General features: G+C 40.9%; 2 protein-coding genes across 2 annotated transcripts; both read right to left on the minus strand.

Moving 5' to 3' along the window:
- Nucleotides 1-2,229: 2,229 nt before the first annotated feature.
- LOC117767869 (P2Y purinoceptor 2) lies at nt 2,230-6,069 on the minus strand. The gene is made up of 3 exons (XM_034595835.1): nt 6,049-6,069; nt 2,860-3,884; nt 2,230-2,349 (listed from the first exon to the last, which is right to left on the minus strand). The coding sequence occupies exon 2, from the start codon at nt 3,876-3,878 to the stop codon at nt 2,871-2,873; it is 1,008 nt and encodes a 335-aa protein (XP_034451726.1). The 5' UTR covers nt 3,879-3,884; nt 6,049-6,069; the 3' UTR covers nt 2,230-2,349; nt 2,860-2,870.
- Nucleotides 6,070-8,540: 2,471 nt separating this feature from the next.
- nelfb (negative elongation factor complex member B) lies at nt 8,541-17,801 on the minus strand. Its single transcript, XM_034595774.1, has 13 exons — nt 17,568-17,801; nt 16,299-16,459; nt 16,107-16,206; nt 15,253-15,483; nt 14,972-15,157; nt 14,738-14,850; nt 14,206-14,308; nt 13,729-13,824; nt 13,388-13,530; nt 11,742-11,848; nt 10,685-10,826; nt 9,809-9,917; nt 8,541-9,068 (listed from the first exon to the last, which is right to left on the minus strand). Exons 1-13 carry the CDS (start codon nt 17,682-17,684, stop codon nt 8,910-8,912), a joined length of 1,767 nt encoding a protein of 588 aa, XP_034451665.1. The 5' UTR covers nt 17,685-17,801; the 3' UTR covers nt 8,541-8,909.
- Nucleotides 17,802-19,257: the final 1,456 nt, after the last annotated feature.

Genomic DNA, 19,257 nt, shown 5'->3' on the forward strand with positions numbered 1-19,257 from the left:
TTGGTTAACCCTTGATGACGTCCATTACCTCTTCCAAAACTTGTCCTTTGGAAAATGTGTTTTAAACCCCATCATCTTAAGGCCACAATAACTTTGTTTTACTGTTCTCACTACAACACCCTTGTTAAGAATAGCTTGTTTCCAAAATGCTAAATCTAGGACTTGACTTACTTGTGATTTGCAAAACAATGACATTAACCTACCTGGCCAGGATGTACCCCGCCTCTTACTCAATGTCAGCTCAGTTTGCTTGAAACCACCCCCCTGTGATCCTCAATATTGGCTTGTGTAGGTCCCAAAACACTGAGGCCCTGTTCAGACATCGTATGAACATCTGTCTCGGGTGATCTGATCACAAGTGAACAACTCTGCAATCAATCAAAATTCATTTCATCAGCGTGAAAGCAAATGCATCCTGGGCCACATTGAAGAACCTCCTACTCAACTGATGTCCTCAAGGTTAGCAGTTTTGATGGAAAGACACCTTACTCTGGCCCTTATTGTATCACTGAATTTCAAAATAAAAGAACTCCTGACCAGCTCAGTCTGCAGCAGCACTGATGTAAAACTGAAGATAAAGGCACAATCAGAAAACAGGTAGGCCTATTATTAAAGTATTAAAACTGAGAACACAGGGAAAAACCATGTCGTCATTCTTAGATTGACCAGTCGTATTGTCAAAACACTGAAATAAAGTAGGACAATATCTTATGATGCTACTGATGGTTTATTTCCAAGAGTAACACTCATTAAATACAAACCTTAGAAACAGTGTAAAGATGTTGATGCTGCTGAAAGTGACTGTTTGTCGTGACAGTGATGTGAGCTCAGCACGTCTCACATGCTCACATTCTTACACAACTGTAAGAATATCAACATAACATAACAAGCAAATGTTACATCATTATGGAAAACTAAAAAGATTTTATCTCAGCTGTTTTCACTGTGACAGTTTTCCTTATTATAAACTCACCACTTTAGTCTTCCCTGGTGCAGGAGAGGACCAAGCCTTCTTAAATGCCAGTGCTCTTTTAATGGTAGAGAATTTAATTCAGTAACAAAACCAAATGTTTCCTGAGAAAATAATTCAGAGTGTGAGCTCAGGGTTTCGTGTCTGTTAAATGGTCTGAATGAGAACAAGTTATAAAATGTATATATAGTGCCCCCTTCTGGCAGATATATGACGTGCTGTAAATATCAGTAATACAGTAATCGATACAGACACACATTGTCTGAAGATGATGTTGACACCAGATTGACTACATCATCAGGTGGAAAACATTTCATGCCTCATTCAAAGTATTTTAGTGATTGATAAATAAGATGCCATACTACGGTCAGTGTTTAGCAACGTGTTTTAGATGAGCTAATGTGTGATTGTGTTCTACTAATACATTCACCAAAAACAATACATGTATTGTTTTGTTATGAGCTCTAAATTTGTGTTTTGGATTATTCAGACTGGCTACAATGGCTATGCTAACAATAGCTCTGTTAGCTAATGATTATTATATTAGTTTTGGATGTTGGGGAGAATGTATGAATTCACTTTACTATGATTCCAAAAACATCACACAAATCCAAGGAGAAACATCCATAAGAGAAACATTCATGTCCACGTTATCAATGTAGACAGAAAAATATGTCTATACAGCAGTATTGATCGTAGAACTATAGCCACGCCCACTGGCAACACATTTCATTTGGGTAGGTGCGACACCTGCTGTTTGGAAACGGTATGTGCCAGAACTTTTGTCCTTTATGTCAGTGGTTCTCAACTGGTCTGGCTTCGGGACCCACCATCACCCCTTAATGACAAGACGCGACCCAAATCGAGGACAATTTTCAACTTCTCAAATTTATTTAATGAAAAGACAGTGCAGTTTGAACCTGAGATAGTACAGAATATCACAGTATGCCAACACAATAAAAAAAGTTTAATGATAAACCAAAACACCATTCTGGTTAGTGGACGCTGAGTCTACCTCCTGATCCAAAGCCGCCACACAACCCTCTCCTTTGCATATTTGACCCCTAACAGGTGTCAACACACCCCTGGCACTACTACACCCCTGGAGCTACTGTATCAGTATGAGTGTTTAGACTATGTATGAGCTCTGTGTTGCAAATTATGCATCATAGGAGTTTTGTATCTATTCTGTAAAAAAAAGATTTAGGATCTTTCAGTGAAGCAGCTCATCCAATATGTCAATATGTCAACATCTATAACCTTAAGCAATAGAAAAGGGCTCATTGAGAAAAATGTAAAGTCTATGACAGTACAGTGCTCACCTCAGCAGTGAAAAACCCATGCTATGTGAAACTGAAAAACAACAGACAAAATACAAACTGGCAATATGGCACTGATCAAATTCGAAACTCTCGGTTTCAAAATGGCAGTTAAAAAACCAGTGGGTGACGTCATGGTAGGTTGCCACTTGATTGCCCCGCCCCCCACTGAGTGCTAGTCACCCGTTTATTCAAATAGTATTATTATTGAATGTATCACGTGTCCAAATCAAACCAAAAACAGCACTTCACTTTCTCCGGCAATTTACAATACACATGCCATGTGAGAAGTCTATTGGATGAATGATTCACGAGATGTGCGTTCCTCATACAGACAGAGAGACAGACAGACAGACAGACAGACAGACAGACAGACAGAGAGACAGACAGACAGACAGACAGACAGACAGACAGACAGACAGACAGACAGACAGACAGAGAGACAGACAGACATACAGACAGACATTTGTGAAATTAGAAGGTAGATGGTTCACCCTCACTTGATCTGGACCTGTTCTTTCCACCAACACTAAATCCTGGCCCACTACTATTGGTGGTATCCAATAATGCATGACTCCATGCTACTGATTCGCAGACGTTTCTGAATCACTCCTGTTTGGAGCATCTCCCTGCACAATTCTGAGAGACTTGAATGCGTCTCGAAAGTTTTGAGAACCAAAACAGTACAACAGTGGATCCAGGCAGCTGTTCACTCCTGCTAGGATCCAGCAGGCATAATACGCCTTCTCAATCTGCAGGAGAATGTGGCATTTGTGCGGGTAGTATTTCTTAAGTACCACTCCCACAGTTCGCATCACGTTCAGAGGCAGGAAACACAGCCCGAATATCACCAGACACATGCCTATCATCCTCTGAGATTTCACCTTGACCTTCAGACTTTGAGCTGTGCTGATGTTGAGGCGAGTTAAGGAGCCTGCCAGACGGGTGTAGCACACAACAGACACAACGAAAGGGAGTAAGAACCCACAGATGAACAGGACAAAGTTAATGACAAAGTAGCTGTTGGTCAGGTTCCCCTGATGGATGGAGAGACACTGAATGTTTCCTTTGGGGGTGGAAACAAAGAAGGGTGGAAACAAAGAAGCATAGACCAGAGCCTGGATCAGCATCAGAAACCAAACTCCTGCACATAGCTTCTTGACAAACGGCTTTTGTTTCATATGTGAGCTTTTGTTGAATTGCACAACAGTTGTGTACCGATGGATACTGATGAGAGTGAGGAATATGGTGCTGCCGTAGAAATGTGAACTGAGCAGAGCGATGTTGACCTGGCACATGAACCAACCAAAGGGCCATTTGTTGTCCATGATGAAGTATACCGCCATCATTGGAGTGACTGGGGTCGCGATGGCGTCGCTGAGAGCCAAGTGGAACTGCAGTATGGTTCCAGAGGTCCAGCGGGGCATCCGGCACCAGAAGACCCAGAGGCTAAATGCGTTGAGGAGGAAGCCCAAGAAGAAGACAAGGCACAGGAGGACGATGAGGGACATGTGCTGGTTCTCCTCATGACAAGGTCCAGAAATATTACTGCTGTTTCCGAGCTGTGAGGAAACCACCTGAGGCAGCATCTTCTTCTGTTTCTGTGGGAGGAGAACAGAACAGTGCACCTCCGTATTATTTACTACACAAGCATTTTTTTTCTTACTAGATCAAAAACAGTAACAATGCAACATATGCTTGAGTTGGACCACAAATAATAATAATACTGTCATGATTCTGTCCTATGTTGAACTTTTGAGGGACTTTCTGGGGTTTTGGAGTTATGAATTACAGACTCAGAATTTCATTGTGTTTGGACCCTGTTTTGTATGTTTGGATTTTTGTATTTGTATTTGATTTATTTTTAAACTACTTTTGTGTCTCTCACGTCTTTGTGTACTTTTCCTGCTCCTGTGATTGCCTGCACCTACGCTAATATGTCACATATGAGTTTAACACTCATTGACCCCTTTTATTTACACAGTCTCTGTGCTCCCCACTCTCCTCTGTCAGTTCCTTTGTTCACCCTCATGGATTTATCTCATGTTTCCGTTCTCTTCAATTTGCCCCAGTGGTGGATCTAGGATTGGTTTTAAATCAGGGGCAATAAAGATTCATGACCTACATTGCAGCCAACCACCAGGTGGCAATCAAGACAGATGGTCGAACCTTTTCTGGTACCAACATCAAATTTCAGATTTACATATAAGTCCAACATACAATTCAGATTTCCATGAATCTTGCTGAGCACACACTGTACTCTGAGGGAGGTACGCCTTTTGATTTTAATGAGCCCACAAGCTTTCCCTATTGACCCCCTCAGAACAAACTAGTTGTTTTGTCCTTTATAATATCTCTGAGAATGTCTTTCAAAGTTATGACTTTATAATATAGTAATATTTCAGTATTAATATGTTTGTCTGTCTCAGCAGGATTATGCAAAAACTGCTGAACGGATTTTCTTAAAACTTTGTGGAAGGATGGGGTATGAGCCAGGGAAGAACCAATTAACTAATTCATTATTTTAAGATAAGATAAAACGTTATTGATCCACACACCAGGGAAATTCAGTTGTAGACAAGAGAATAAAGAAATATAAAAAGGAAATAGAATAATAATACTGAGTATGTACATCACATACACCTTAATGTTAAAGCAGATGTTTGGAGTTTGCATGATCTCCCTGTGTCTGTGTGGGTTCCACCCACAATCCAAAAACATGCAGATTGGCCCTGTGATAAACTGGTGGCCTGTCCAGGATGTACGCCACCTCTCACCAAATGACAGCTGGGGTTTGCTCCAGCTCTCCCTGTGACCCTCAAAGGAAAAGCAATAGATAATGGATGGATGGAATATATTGTCCAGTGTTCCTGTACGTCCACCTGGTGGATGAGTAAAACACACACACACTACGATAATTTACATTTACCCGTTTACACTTAGGAGACGACACGCGGGTTTCCAGTGCAGCAGCAGAGGTTGAAGTAAGAACTAAGTGTTAAATCAGCTCGACAAAGTGCAGGAGATGTAGTATAGAAGTGCATAGTATATGTGTTAGTTAGACATATTAGACTATCATAAAAATAGAGTGGATCGGGTTGTCTTCTCATGCAGAAAAAAACATTTCCTGCTCTTGATAAGGAACTGAGACGTATACTCCTTTTACAGGCAGCATGTGTTTAATATGTCTTTAAATGCATATGCATATGCATTTTTAGTTGCAGTGCTTCCCCAAAGTGAGGTTTGGCAACACAATACTTCACTTCATTAAATCAAATGTAGCTCTGACCACTTTTGTGTTTTTTTTAACGTTTGAAGAAGGAGACACCATTGACTTCAATTGTTTTGGATTTGGCTGCAACACTGTTTACCCCTGAGACGCCAAAGGAGTTTTGTGGACTTAAACACTTCACCCACCCCTCCATCGGCACAGTGGTGTGTAGATAATGAGTGAATTTTCCTTTTTGGGTGAAATGTCCCTTTAAGCTACAAGCTTCAAGCTCATAGAAGTTCAGTTGGGTTTAGATGTGACCATAGAATTTGCTGCATGCCATCAAACCTCAGTGAGCCCTCCTGATGTGTATGGAAATATTTGTCCTGTTCACATTTCACTTATTCAGGTTCAACTTTTATTTGTGTTTCATCTTTTAGAACTGTGTAAAAAGTTTTTACCTAGTAATTATCACAACAGGTTAAATATCACTTTACAATACCGTCGGCAGCTGCTAATGGACAGTAAGGAAGTTAAAACAAACTTACCAGAGTTGAAGTTGTCTTCAGTCCTTTGAGTCTAGTAACACACTAACTGCTTCTCTTCTGAAACTGCCTTGGCGGAGCTGCCAGGGGTGGAGTTGCCCAATCAGGGCAACAGACGTCAGTGTTCCTTCTGAAGAATAAGACAGAAATCGTTTGAGCTAAAGCCGAGTCATTTGGGTGAATTTCCATCCAATATCCTGCAGATACAGATCAGGAACCACAGTTAATATTGACAGCCAACATCAGGATGATGAAAACAAATGAACTCAGTGACTGTGACATTATTGTTGGTTTGAGTGTTTCTGAAAATGTTGACTTGCTGAGATTGTCACACCCAACACTCTTCAGACTTTTTACCCAAAATGGAGCCAATAACAGAAAAACATCCAGTGAACAGCAGTTGAGTGTTGATGAGCGAGAATGGTCAGACTGGTTGGAGTTAACAGAAAGGTTAGTCACTCACATAATCACTCTCTACAACTGGGGTGAGCAGAAAAACATTTCCAATATTTTGTGGAATCAATCGGATTAAAGGGTAATTAGGGTAGGTTATTAATCCTCTCGAGCTCCTAAATGTGTAAAATTGATGGGAGTTCCCCTTCACTAACAAGTTAAGGACCTAAACTATCCAGCAAGAGTGGAAAGATACTACTAAAGTATAATACAATAATTTGAAGTATCACAAAGTCAGTCAGACAGTTGCTGTTAGTTGCAATTTTTTCAACATTTTCCCCCATACCACATCTAGTGAATTTAAATGTGGATTCATAAGGGGACTGTTGGGCTTTGGTGGAGGTTTGCATTCTCTTAAGTGCCATTCTAGTTCTAAGATTTATTCATTTTAAAGGGGACATAGCATGCCCATTTTACCACAAGTTGATATGGTTCCTTGGGGTCTTAATGAAATGTCTGTAACATACTTTGGTCAAAATACCACAAGGATCATTTAAAACAGCACCCTTTTTACCCTGTATAAAACAGCCCTCCACAGAGTGACCTGTTTTGAGTGCCTGTTCCTTTAAATGCTAATGAGCCAGCTCCCCCCTCCCCCCCCATGATTTTAAACGATATAAATTACATATTTTATATGATATAAATTATCAAATATGCATCCCATACTTTGTATTCCCCTTCTGTTGTCCTGGAGTTTTAATTTTCCCAATCACATAATTAAATGTCCCCCTCTGTCCATCCACTACAAGCACACAAGCAGACAGACAGAGAGAGAAAGAGAGGGGTGGGGGGGGGGGGCTATGAAGACCATCATTTACCCCCGAACCCCGACATTCAACGGGTACAACAAGCGGAGAAAGCAGAATCGCGGACTGACCAGCGCGGAGAAATGCGCGTCCTGTGTGAACAACCAGGCGGCTGCGTGCTTGAGAACGGCGCGGCGCTGTGCGGCGCGGCGCTTCCGCGTCCGGTGTAAACCCGGTGTAACGAGTGTGGGGGGGCGGGGGGATGAGGTGGGGGGTGGGCCAAGGCCATGTAGGGAGACTTCCAGTGTATTGTGATGACACAATACACTGGAAGCTCAATCGAGTCACTCAAGCATGACGTTTCTGACTTAGAGGAACCATAAGAAAACGCGCGAGTGTTTTTTTCCCAGAGGTTTTGGGTTGGTAGACATGCCAGATACCCACATTAACCTGTAGAAGCACTAACAAAGTGGAATTTGCATGCTATGTCCCCTTTAAAATATGTGTTGACTTTGGAGAAAAAGAAAAACCTCTGAAGTGGAATCAGCCTATGAATCTTTATGGAGGCAAATTATCATTATGTTAAGTAAAAAGTGTAAAAAAAGATGGTGAAATCTAATGGAATCTAAGGTATTTAAAATATAAAAGAACAGAGTAGGATGATTCAGGACCATGGATCACATCACAGGACGTGGATTGAAAAGAGGCAGTGGAAATATGATTCAGTCCCAGGAAATAAACATTTGATGCTGAGTTAGTTTGACACATTTAATCACCCATTTAAGCCTTTACTTTGTGTAGCTTAGATTGTGTTATAGCACATGGCTGTCACTTAAACAGCACCTTTTTACACTGATTGTGATCATGTTTTCTTGTTCCTCTTTGCATGAAAATCACTTCCTGCTCATAATATTGTTGAGGATCTGAAAAATTAACCTATAAGAGACATAGTAGCGATCTGACTTAAGGTAAACGTGCAAACCCCAACTTAGGTTTCCTGTAATTCAATTATACACAATCATTTAGAGCCTGTCAAATACTACAGCCAATACTGCACTGTCCCTTCTTTATCATGTTATAATGTTGTTGATGAAAAAAACTTAAAGGAGATGAGATCAGTGTTGAGCAAGCCTAGCTTCTTACTATCAGCGGCATCTGTGTCTGTCAGGGATGTCACTTACTGCGGTCTTTACACACTTCCTCATCCACTTGCTTCTAAAGAGTCTGAGTGTGGGCAGAGGTGTTGCATTAAAGTGGCATTGCATTGTCAGTTTGGCTGAAACACAATAACGCCACTGTGTGTTACTAAGAATCATTTATTTACACAATTCTTGCACTACTGACGCAATTCAAAGGTAACATACTGATAGGACAGTTACATATGAAAATACAGTGTATTTGGACAACAATGCAAGAGCACAAAGTTTAGAGAAGTAAGACCCCCCCCACCCCCCACCAATGAAAAATAGAGGACAACACTGTCTGAAAGACCCTCTCTGAGACAAACATCTAAAGAAACTACACCTCCATGAAAAAAAAAAAATTGTACAACAGACAATAATGTAAAATGTCCAGTCTTTTAGGAGACTCCTACTCCAGCCCTCGGTGTTGAACAGTCAGTCACGGGTGAACTATTCTGTTTTTCCTTCCCATTTCTGCTGCGTCTCAGAGAGGCGCGGTCGGTGTGGAGGCCGTGGTGGGGACAGTCACCGGGTGCAGCCCTAGATCCAGGGATGGGGCTTCGTCTGGTGGTGGAGGGCTCTTCTTCTGGGCCTCCAACTTCTCCATCAGCTGGGTGTACAGCTCCTTCACTGGCTCGCTGCACTGCAGTTACCAGGCACAGCAACACATGGTATCAGTACATATGCAATGCTTCATCTCATGTGAACATCTGCTCTGTTAAAAAATTGGAAATGTGACCGGAATAAAATGAGCCTGTGTCAGTAGAACTGCTTTCAGACATGCACTGAACTCCTGATAATCTCCTGAAATTATCTGGAGGGGCTGTATGTGAGAACGCAAATGTCCGAGTCAGTTCCTGCAAACATTATCTAGCGTTTCTTCTGCCAGTGCCCTAGTAAGTACTTTGGATAATGTCTGAGTGTCACCCTGTGCCTGAATGCTTCTGAGACTTTCCTGTTGTGAACGCAACTCGCCTGAGAATTTCTCCGGAGAAAGTCAAGACTCAAAAGATAATTTCTGGAGTTTACAGTTACAGCTCCTGACACTGTTTGTGAGCTGATGCCTGAAACCGGTTGAACTCATCCACCATTTCCTGTCAGAATTTTGTAATTTGATAGATAAATATACAGTTTTACACACAGCCTGACTGAAACAGGATGTTTAACACTGATGCAAATTAAATGGACAACGAAATATTTAACATGATTATTAAAACACATAACATGCACAAAGAATTTTGATAGGGATCCTTTATATTATATACACATTTAATATATTATATATAATTAACAAGGCAGCTGGGGGGAGTGCCATTTCCATTCTGTATCACTACAGCTCCCGTCCTTTTCAAAGCACAAGCTGAAAGTAGAAACAAAGCTCACCTGTTTCGGAGGTTCAAGAGTTTTCATCAAGGTTTCCATGTAAGACGGCAGCATCTTCTGCTGTAGGTGCAGCAACATTCGAAGGGTGTGTCTGTGGACGTTCTCTTTACTGCAAAATATTCCGGGAAAAAAACAAAGAGGAGTCATGATGAGAGGTACCTGGGAGTGGTGAGGCTATTCAGTTCCAGTCTGTTTAATCCTCTCTGGGTCAGTTATCCAGTTTGCATTGACCTTCATAAAGTAGACTGCACTGGCCCTGTTAAGACTTGGCATAAACATCCGTCCTGAGAGATCAGACCACAAGTGGACAGTGTTTAGTATGTGTGTGTCCTGTGACAACTTGTGATCAGATCTCACGTCCCAGCTTTATATGCAAATAATCACAACTGTCATTTATTTGTGGTCATTAAGACAAATTGTGTTTACAGATGTATCTGATGTCCCTGTGTGTCAACACAAGTGAGTGAAAACAGTTAAGAGAGAGAGGAGTCACGAGGGACTCAATGAATCTCTTGCAGTTGTGCTAAGAAGAACGATTTTTACCAATTTAAGAAAAGTATCAGTCATTATTTAATCATCGGTGGTCAGCGTTGATATGGTGGCAGTGGCCACAAACAAATCAACGTTTTGGCACTGAGAATATAAAAAATATTCAGTTCATTGTGAAACTGTAGCAGGACAGCAAGACGTCAGCTGAGTAGGTGGTCTTTCGCAAGTGGCCCAGGATGCATTTGCATTCACAAAGTGAAAAGAATGTGGGCACATGCGTCCACCTGGGGCTTGAGTGATCAGACACATTCAGGACAGATGTTAATACCAAATCACAACGGCGTCTATGTCCAGGCAATTATATCTCAGAATCAAAGCTCGACCCACCTGGAGAAAGAAGTGAGGAGGAAGCCATCAAACACAACTGAACAGAACTCTTCTGTTCCAAACTCGTCAGAGAGCAGGGTGAGGTGTCCGGTCAGCAGGTGCAGGAAGATGTCCCCGAAGGCCATGTCATTGTAAGTCTCCACTGTGGATGAACAGCAGAGATCCAGCTCTTATTTCAACACTGCTTGTACATCGCTCTCCAAATGTATTGTATGTCCTTTTCTGGATTCATTATTAAATGAGTGAACTTGCTGTTCTTTTAGCAAAGGAAGTCTCAGCAGAAAGAGATCTCTATTTTACCTTTGATAAAAGGAAATATGCGAATAAAAACTAAATGATAATGTGATAAAGACAAATCAACAAATGAACTGATGCATGATTCAAATTCCGTAGCCTGCACACAAGAATCACACACTGTCACGTGTAGCTTCTGATCAGTTATAAGCCGTTTTCAGATATGACCTCCAGAGGATTTTGGCACGATTGGGTCCGGACTTTCTCCAGAGTTTCCATTCCATGCATGAACAACACAGCACGTCAACCCGCTCGAGGTGAATCCTGCGGCGGATCTCCTGCTGTGTTCTCACATCGGCTTATTCAGACATTCTCTGGAGTTTTTACAGACGCCTGGCCGGAGAATATCCAGAGAAAGTCCGGAGGTTCTCATTTGGATGTTTACCATCTCACATACAGCCAATCCAGATAATGTCTGGAGAGTCTACAGAGTTCAGTGCATGTCTGAAAGCAGCTTTACAATTTCCTCTGCCACCCAAAATATTTCTTGCTCATAAGTTGTATCAGCTGCATGCAGGGCAGCACACTGATGTGTATACAAAGATGGCTTTAATTTAATAATCTAAAATTACGACTTGCTGCTAATGTGGATTTAATGTTAACATTTCTTTCTAATTCATTTTAAACATGACGATTAAAAAAACTGAAACTGCCACATCAGAATAGTTTGGTCAATAAAATAACATGTCAAACAACATTTTGTAAAAGACTAAACGGGGCAGGGTCGTGAACTCAAAAGTCTCAGAGGGAGAGTGACACTGACCCAGAGCAGGCAGTAACCTCTGTAAGGCGTTCTTGTTCCTCAGTTTGGCAATGTGGAGCACATAGTAGAGACCCATTTCACAGGCCACCCTGTTCTCCTGCAGGTACCTGAGGAGAACAGAGACAACAGGAGTTCAAATCACAGGAGCACTTAGCTCAGGAATCGGTCAACAGGAAAATGAGATTAGAGAGTAAACAATTTGGACAGTATATACATTTAAAAAAGTTATTATCAAATCCACATGACAAAGAAATGTATTTGCAGCTTTTTTGCAGTATACTTTACAGTTTAACCATAAACTTATTATAAATAACGAGAAATAAAAACTAAAAATTATTTTATGTAAAATGTAAACACAAATGTACATCTTTTCTGCATTGTTTATTCTGTAAAATAAAAGATTTCATATCAGCATTCATCAGCAAACAGCCTGACTCTTGGTTATAACCCCTCTTTACATGTTGCTCTGTTGATCTAAACATCATGTTTGGTTGTATTCCTCTTTCCTTATATGAGGAGGAGCATATAAGTCTGTTTTTTACTTTGTTTAATGTTCATGACGCTTTTATAAATAAATTGACCACAGTAACATCAGAAAAACTAGAGACATGGTTTGACTTGAGAGTAAAAGCTTATTAATGTTAACAGTTGTGATGCTGTGGACAGTAGTTGCTACCAGTTGCACATAAAAGCTTTCAGGTTTCGCTGATATTCACACAAATATTTAAAGTATGCATATATATATATATATATATATATATATATATATATATATATATATATATATATGCATACTTTATATATATATATATTTTTTTTTTTTTCCCAGCTGGATTATCCAGGCAAACCTTAATTCTCATCAACTTAATCCATCATAAACTTTTAACGCAACATTCATATATTATGTTTCTTTGTCATCGAAAGGTTCTGGTTATTGGAGAGGAAATGTGAAATCCAAATATGTATTTTAGACAAATAAAACAGACAAACTGGTGCTGAAAAGGTTAATTTTTCTTCTAGTTTTTTGGATTAGTCAATTAATTGTTTTATCTAAAACTGGAAAAGTAAAAAAAAATGTCATCACATTTTCCCACATCCCACTGTAACATAAATTACATGTCATGACAAACCAACAGCCCGAAGCTCAATCAGGGTTTATGTATAGGTAGAAGATATAGAGAAAACAAGATGATAATTTCTGAAGCTGGTAGAAGAGAATTACTTAAATATGTTTCTATTACCAAAAGGGTTCTACTACTATCAGTAGTTCTTATTACTATCAAAAAGATGCATCAGAAATAATAGAGAACTAATACAATAATAGAACTATAAATATCTAGACTTTAATCCATACTTTTAACTTATTAAACAGCTTAGACTTTAAAAGTGAGCATGAGAGGTTTTTGGATGGTGTTCTGACTATCTTTATGAATATATACTGTAAAATTATTTTTTGGTTTCTTTGCAGACAGACCAAAAACACAATACATAAAGTCACCTTATTGGTATTTGACATTATTGTGTATGTATCCATTGAACCCAGTAAAGGTTGTGTCCTGTTGAGAGTGTTGTTGACGTAAAGTACAACTGTGGTTAACGGGCCCACCCACTATTCACATGACATACTTCCCCCTGCAGTGTTTTACCTGTTGAAGGCGTCCGGCAGGGCGGTGGGGTACGGCAGTGAGCTCTTCTCCTCACTGGGAAGCTTCTGTTCTACAATGAAGGTGTGATCGTCAACAACTACTGACATCATGGCAGGCAGGAAGCGGGTCACCACCTCCAAATCCTGAGGGTGGGTGCACAGGAAGGCAAATGAACACCAACAACTAAAGCAGGGTTTAACACAATGATCTTCATCTGGCTTCTAGACACAACTGACTCACTTTTGAACCATTTACATACAGATCTATTTAGCAGTGAAAATAGAACTTAATGAGACTTTATGAATTGATGCACAGACGCATCCAGGTGACGCTGTACGTACCAGACGGGGCTCTTTAAACACCTGGCTGTCAATCATGTCCCACGCTCCTTGACCCAGCGACAGCATCCTCAGCAGCAGCATCATGTCTGAACTGTCCTGCTCAGAGACATACATACATTGGCCTAAGTGTCTGCTGATACATTGATAACGTTGATAATGTGTTGTGATTTGACAAAGAGATAAACCAGTAACACAATGTTTGCATTAGGTGTTACTAGCAAAACACGCTGTATGTGTTTCTGAGGTCAAACAAACATGATGAATGCATTTCCTTCTTAGCAAAGACAAATAATTTCAGTGTTTTAAAAACTGCATTGTTTACATCAAAGCTGTCTTGCTACTGGTCTTTTTCCTCTTCTTTGCCTTCTGCACCGCTCACTAGGTTTATCACTACAATAGTGCCCCCCAGCTGTCAATCAGCAGAATATCAAGACACCACAGGCATGTTTGTGTATCATGTCATTTGTGTCCCCTCACCCTGGGTAGAGCTTCCTGACTTAGCAGCTCTTGCAGGTTCCTCATGATACTCAGGACCAGGGTGTTACAGGCAAACGGGTCACACAGGATCATGGACAGGTCCCTGGAACACACAAAGATGTTATATTCATCCACTCAACAGAGATGAACAGCTGATAAGTAAAAAAAAAAAAAAAAAAAAAAACGTGAACGCGGATCAGACGAGGATATCAGTGGACTTTTATGCTAAAAACATGGTGTAAATTATGCTTTTTCGGGTCGAATTTGAATGTCGGGGCTCACGTACACTTGATGACACCACACAAGCAGTATGGAGGCATCTTGTGGTTTTTTCTATTGTTTTATTACGTCTGAAGAAGGAGTCTGCATTTATTTCAATTGTATTGAATTTGGCTGCAACTCTGTTTACCCCTGAGACTCCAACAGTGTTTAGTGGACTCAAACACTTCACCCACCCCTCCATCGCATAGTGGTGAGTAGATAACGAGTGAATTATTGTGAACTATCCCTTTAAGCCATCCCATGGTGTTACCCGAGAACTTGCTCTTGCCCCTTCTTCACTCCATCCAGGAAACCTTGCAGCTCTCTGGCTCGTTTGCCATCCACAAACTTTTCACGGATGCAGGCGTCTAAACACCAAGTGAACTGTCACAACAGAAACACAAAAGAGATACACATGTAACACAAAGCGAACACATTGGAAATCCAGGGTTTGGGGATGTTCAGTAGCACAATGTTAACTGATGCACTATCACTGTGTCCTTACCTTATGGCAGGGGTCGACAGAACAGATCTCGCTGATGTCCAGGTCGTGAAGAGACATGAGCAACTCTGCTCTCAGTGTGCAGTAGTGGACGTTTCTCGTTCGCAGGAAGAGTGTTCGTAAAAACTGCAGCACCATGTCGTACAACTTCACGTTCTTTCCTATCATCTGAGTCAGCTTCAGGACCACCTTCAGTGCACAGAACACTGAGCAGTTAACAGCAGCACACCGGGAAACTTTCACTTCGGTTGGTCTGTGTGAGAAACCTGAAGAGTGCCACTTACCTCGCCTTGGCGTCGTGCTTTGGGAGAGGGGCTGAAGAAGTTATGCAGAATGGAGAGGTCGCTGCTGAACAGAGCGGCTTCCTTTTCCACGATGTACTGCTTTAGGAGGGGTGAGACCTCATCTCCAAACAGAGCCTGGTTGTCCTGCCAGATCTGCCTTTTCACCTCCACAGCACACACCTTGTACAGCTCCTTGTCAGCCATGACCATCTTCAGCTTCTTCTCTGGCACCTGCATGATGGAGCATGTGGTCAAGATGAAGTTCAGTTCTCCAACATCTATTACCTTTAGTTTGATTGAACAATATGCTCTTGACTTGCTCTCAACCATCTGCAACTTGAATTGCCCCAAAATTCATAACGTGGTTGGGATTAGGGCTGTGTCGGTGCCGGGGGGATTCTTTTTTTTAGTAAACCATGGTTATATATTGCTTTTTTTTTTTAGAAAGTCAAGCAGAACAACCACTTGAGTCTGTGTCAGTACATGTTCTCATATCAATGACTGTTGGGCCTTGGCAGAGACTGAGATCGACTGAGTGCCATTCCAGTTTGTCAATCGTTCACCTTCACAAAACACTTCACACAGTCAGTCTGAGAAACTGTGGATCACTTCATAGCTTTGACTCAAGATGCTTTAAGACCCATCATTCAAAATTGATGATTTTTTTTTTTTCTTTCAGTTAATCTGAACCACAACTAAAAACATTTGCAGTGATGCAGGTCAAACTTTATCCCGTGTCAGTCTGAATGTGGTGTTGCTTCTAATACAACTTTCTGTGACTGAATATATGTTGACACAGACACTGTGAATACTGAATAAATGTTAGTCTTCAACAGGTAAGAAAGAACACTTGCCTTGGGTAGATGCTTCAGCACCTGCATTACCACTGGCTGAATGGACGGCATTTTGACGAGTGGAAAGCTCTTCTCCAGCAGCTCTTCAAGCTTCCCGTATCTGTAAGTAGTTAAAAAAATAAAAGCACAATCGCACCTGAGCTGGTTCCTTCAGAGAATATTATACACAGTCAAAAACAAGCGATGACACACCTGTCCTCGTCCTTGCCCTCTGCAATGGTGGCGACTCGCTCCATCAGCTTGTCACGGAGCTCATCAAAGACCGACTGGTGGAACTCCAGCCGAGGCGTTCCATGGAGGTCAAGGAAGGGAAGAGCAGACTGGAGAGTTGGCAGCAGGATGCCATTTTCCATCTACAGACAGGTAATTCATCAGATACTCATTAGTCTTTAGCTCCAGCTGCAGTTTCAACATTTAACACACCAGTGAAATCTTCAAGCACATTGGATGGATAAATAGTCAACAAGCACTTTATTTAAGAAGTGCTTCTTTGGCTCATCTGACTGAACACATTTTTAGAAACAAGTTAACCTATTTTAAAACATAACATTGAAGAATCAAATAAGAGCAGAGATGAATCTCTTAATAAACACAAAAAATGTCATTGTTCCATCAACCCCGCCATAGCAGAAAGAATGGAGCCTGTCAGCAGCTGAACTGTTATATCATAAATCATATGTCAACCTCAAACAGGTTGAAAATATTGTTTTTATGACAAAATAGGTATTTATTCAAATTAATATTAACACTTTAATTTGAAAGTCAATACAAACAAAAATAAATGTGCCCCTTGTGAAGAATAACGGTTTAAAGCACTATTCAATACACATAATTAGAACAAACTTCCCTGAGGAGTTGAGCAAACTACTTTTCCTCTATTAAACCTCCATTATAGACACAATTGTGTAGGTGTACTTTCTCCTAGTTCTGATCATATCGTCTATTTTAATCATTTTACAGTGTTTGGTTGTACCTGGTTTTACTCTTTCCTCATTTGCAACATTTCTTTGTTTAATTTACACTGTAATGTTGAACGATCTTCAAATTGCTTTCAATTGTTCGCCTTGAATTTGTCCTTTTGAACTTGTAATGCATCTTGTAACTGTGTTTTGAAAGGTGCTACATAAACAAAGTGTATTATTATCTTTATGAGATGACACTACATCCCTGCTGCGATCAATACTGACTCGTTAGACCTGGATTTCCATCCTCACTCACAGTGACTTCATATTCCTCACATGCTGTGGTTAACTTGTTGCACGTTGAAGCAACATCCACATCCTCAGTATGTCTTCCATTGCAGCAGTGATGACATGAGCTAACGTTAGCAGGGAAGCGCAGCTAACTAAAACTCCGCAGTACACCTACAGGTCTTTACTAACTGTTTAAAACAACACGCTTTAGGAAACATGGCTTTGTTATCAGCAGCTCGGGCTGATGTGCGAACCAACTGAGCGTTACCTGGAACTGGTCAATGGCTTTCAGGGGCTCGGTGCAGTTGGTGAGAGTTTCTTTGAGATCTTCTCCGTTAGAGATCCCGAGCTCAGGCAGCCCCGAGAACATCGTCGGTTTGATCATGGCTGTTCGCGCTTGGGTATGAACGGAGCTCTGGTGCGTGGATGTGGGACGTGAACACAGCCGGTCGCCTCTGAACACCGCAACACATCAGGCTGCTCGCTCTGTCAAGGCACACTTCCTGTGCTGCAGCCTCGTAAACGCTCCGTCACAAATAACAGCCCGGAAAAAGGTTCCGAGTCCCAATCGCGTTTCGAGTCCGAGTCAGACAGGCTGCGGTCGAAAACTCTAAATAAATAAATAAACAAATAAATAAATCAATCTCTTTTTGTTACCACGATTCATTGGCGCCGATGGAAAACGAGACCGAGGATCCGTTCTCAATAAAACGTCATGAGACCAAGGATCCTTCCTTGGTCTCATGACGTTTTCCATGAAGGAAAATCCGTTGCCAAGAAATCCCAACTGCACTCACACCAGACTGAAAATACACACCTTTATTTATAACAGGGGATAGTACCGAGACAAACTCAATGCTGACATGTGTTTTCAGTGGACCACATCCAGGTTACCACTGTGCTACATCAAACTACCATTCACTCACTGGAAGTAACAAACAAACACAAGTAGAGAAAGTCCTGTAACCTTGGGCAGTGTTCATGTTTTTGTTGGTCTAGTGGACCTAAGCATTCTTTGCTTTGAAAGTACTATAAAAGTACTTAAAAGATGTTTACTTTATCCCAGGTACAAGCATTACACAACATGTACCCTTGTTAGATCACATTTCTGAATGTAAGTGCTATTCGGTTTTTGTGATAAAATGAAATTAACAAAAATCAATTACAATCAAGGTTTTTCATCACTATTGATGTTCATTTCTTAACACAGAGTCTACACAACACAACCCCCAATGGACAGATATAGTTATACTGTTTGTGAGTTTGCACAACACATCAGCCCCACTGAACACATAACCTATTCATGCCAGCCTATACAACACATGAAGGACAGGGTTCTACTCTGTGTGTGTTGCATATGTATTTCTTGCATTTGATGCAAGTATACATTGTCCTTCTGTCCATTTTGGGTCCACACACATTGTAGCGTTTCTTCTCTCCCACCATTTTTGGAATCCATATTTCAATCAATCAATCACATTTTATTTGTATAGCCAATATTCGTCTCAGAGGGCTTTAACAAGATGTGACATCCTCTGCCCTTAACCCTCAACAAGAGTTAGGAAAATAAATTTTAAATTTTTTTTAACAGGCTAAAAAGAACGTAGAAACTTCAGAGAGAGCCACATGTGAGGGATCCCTCTCCCAGGACGGAGAGAATTGCAATAGATGCCACATCTAATGGAGAACATCAGAAAAATAAGAATATTTACAGCATTGGTTAGAATAAACAGTTAGTAGCATAATGGAAGGTCAATGAATTGAGGAGTTATTGTAAATAAGGGGTAGAAAGTATTTGAGTAGACATATTGTATATCAAGCCGTATTCATAGTCCACGATCAGGATCCACTATCACGATCGGATGCCACCATAGTCTATAGTCATATTTCTCCCCTTTCTGCCTGGTGCACTTTTATTGGACATACATAAACAGACACACATTTTAGCACAGTATATG

This window comes from Hippoglossus hippoglossus, chromosome 9, assembly GCF_009819705.1.
Source record: "Hippoglossus hippoglossus isolate fHipHip1 chromosome 9, fHipHip1.pri, whole genome shotgun sequence".
NCBI classification, from domain to species: domain Eukaryota; kingdom Metazoa; phylum Chordata; class Actinopteri; order Pleuronectiformes; family Pleuronectidae; genus Hippoglossus; species Hippoglossus hippoglossus.

Coding starts and splice junctions, on each gene's coding strand:
- LOC117767869 (XM_034595835.1), bottom strand. CDS start 3,878: ATGCTGCCTCAGGTGGTTTCCTCACAGCTCGGAAACAGCAGTAATATT.
- nelfb (XM_034595774.1), bottom strand. CDS start 17,684: ATGATCAAACCGACGATGTTCTCGGGGCTGCCTGAGCTCGGGATCTCT. Junction 16,460..17,567: donor AAGCCATTGACCAGTTCCAG/GTAACGCTCAGT, acceptor ACCTGTCTGTAG/ATGGAAAATGGCATCCTGCT. Junction 15,484..16,106: donor TGCTGAAGCATCTACCCAAG/GCAAGTGTTCTT, acceptor TCCATCATGCAG/GTGCCAGAGAAGAAGCTGAA.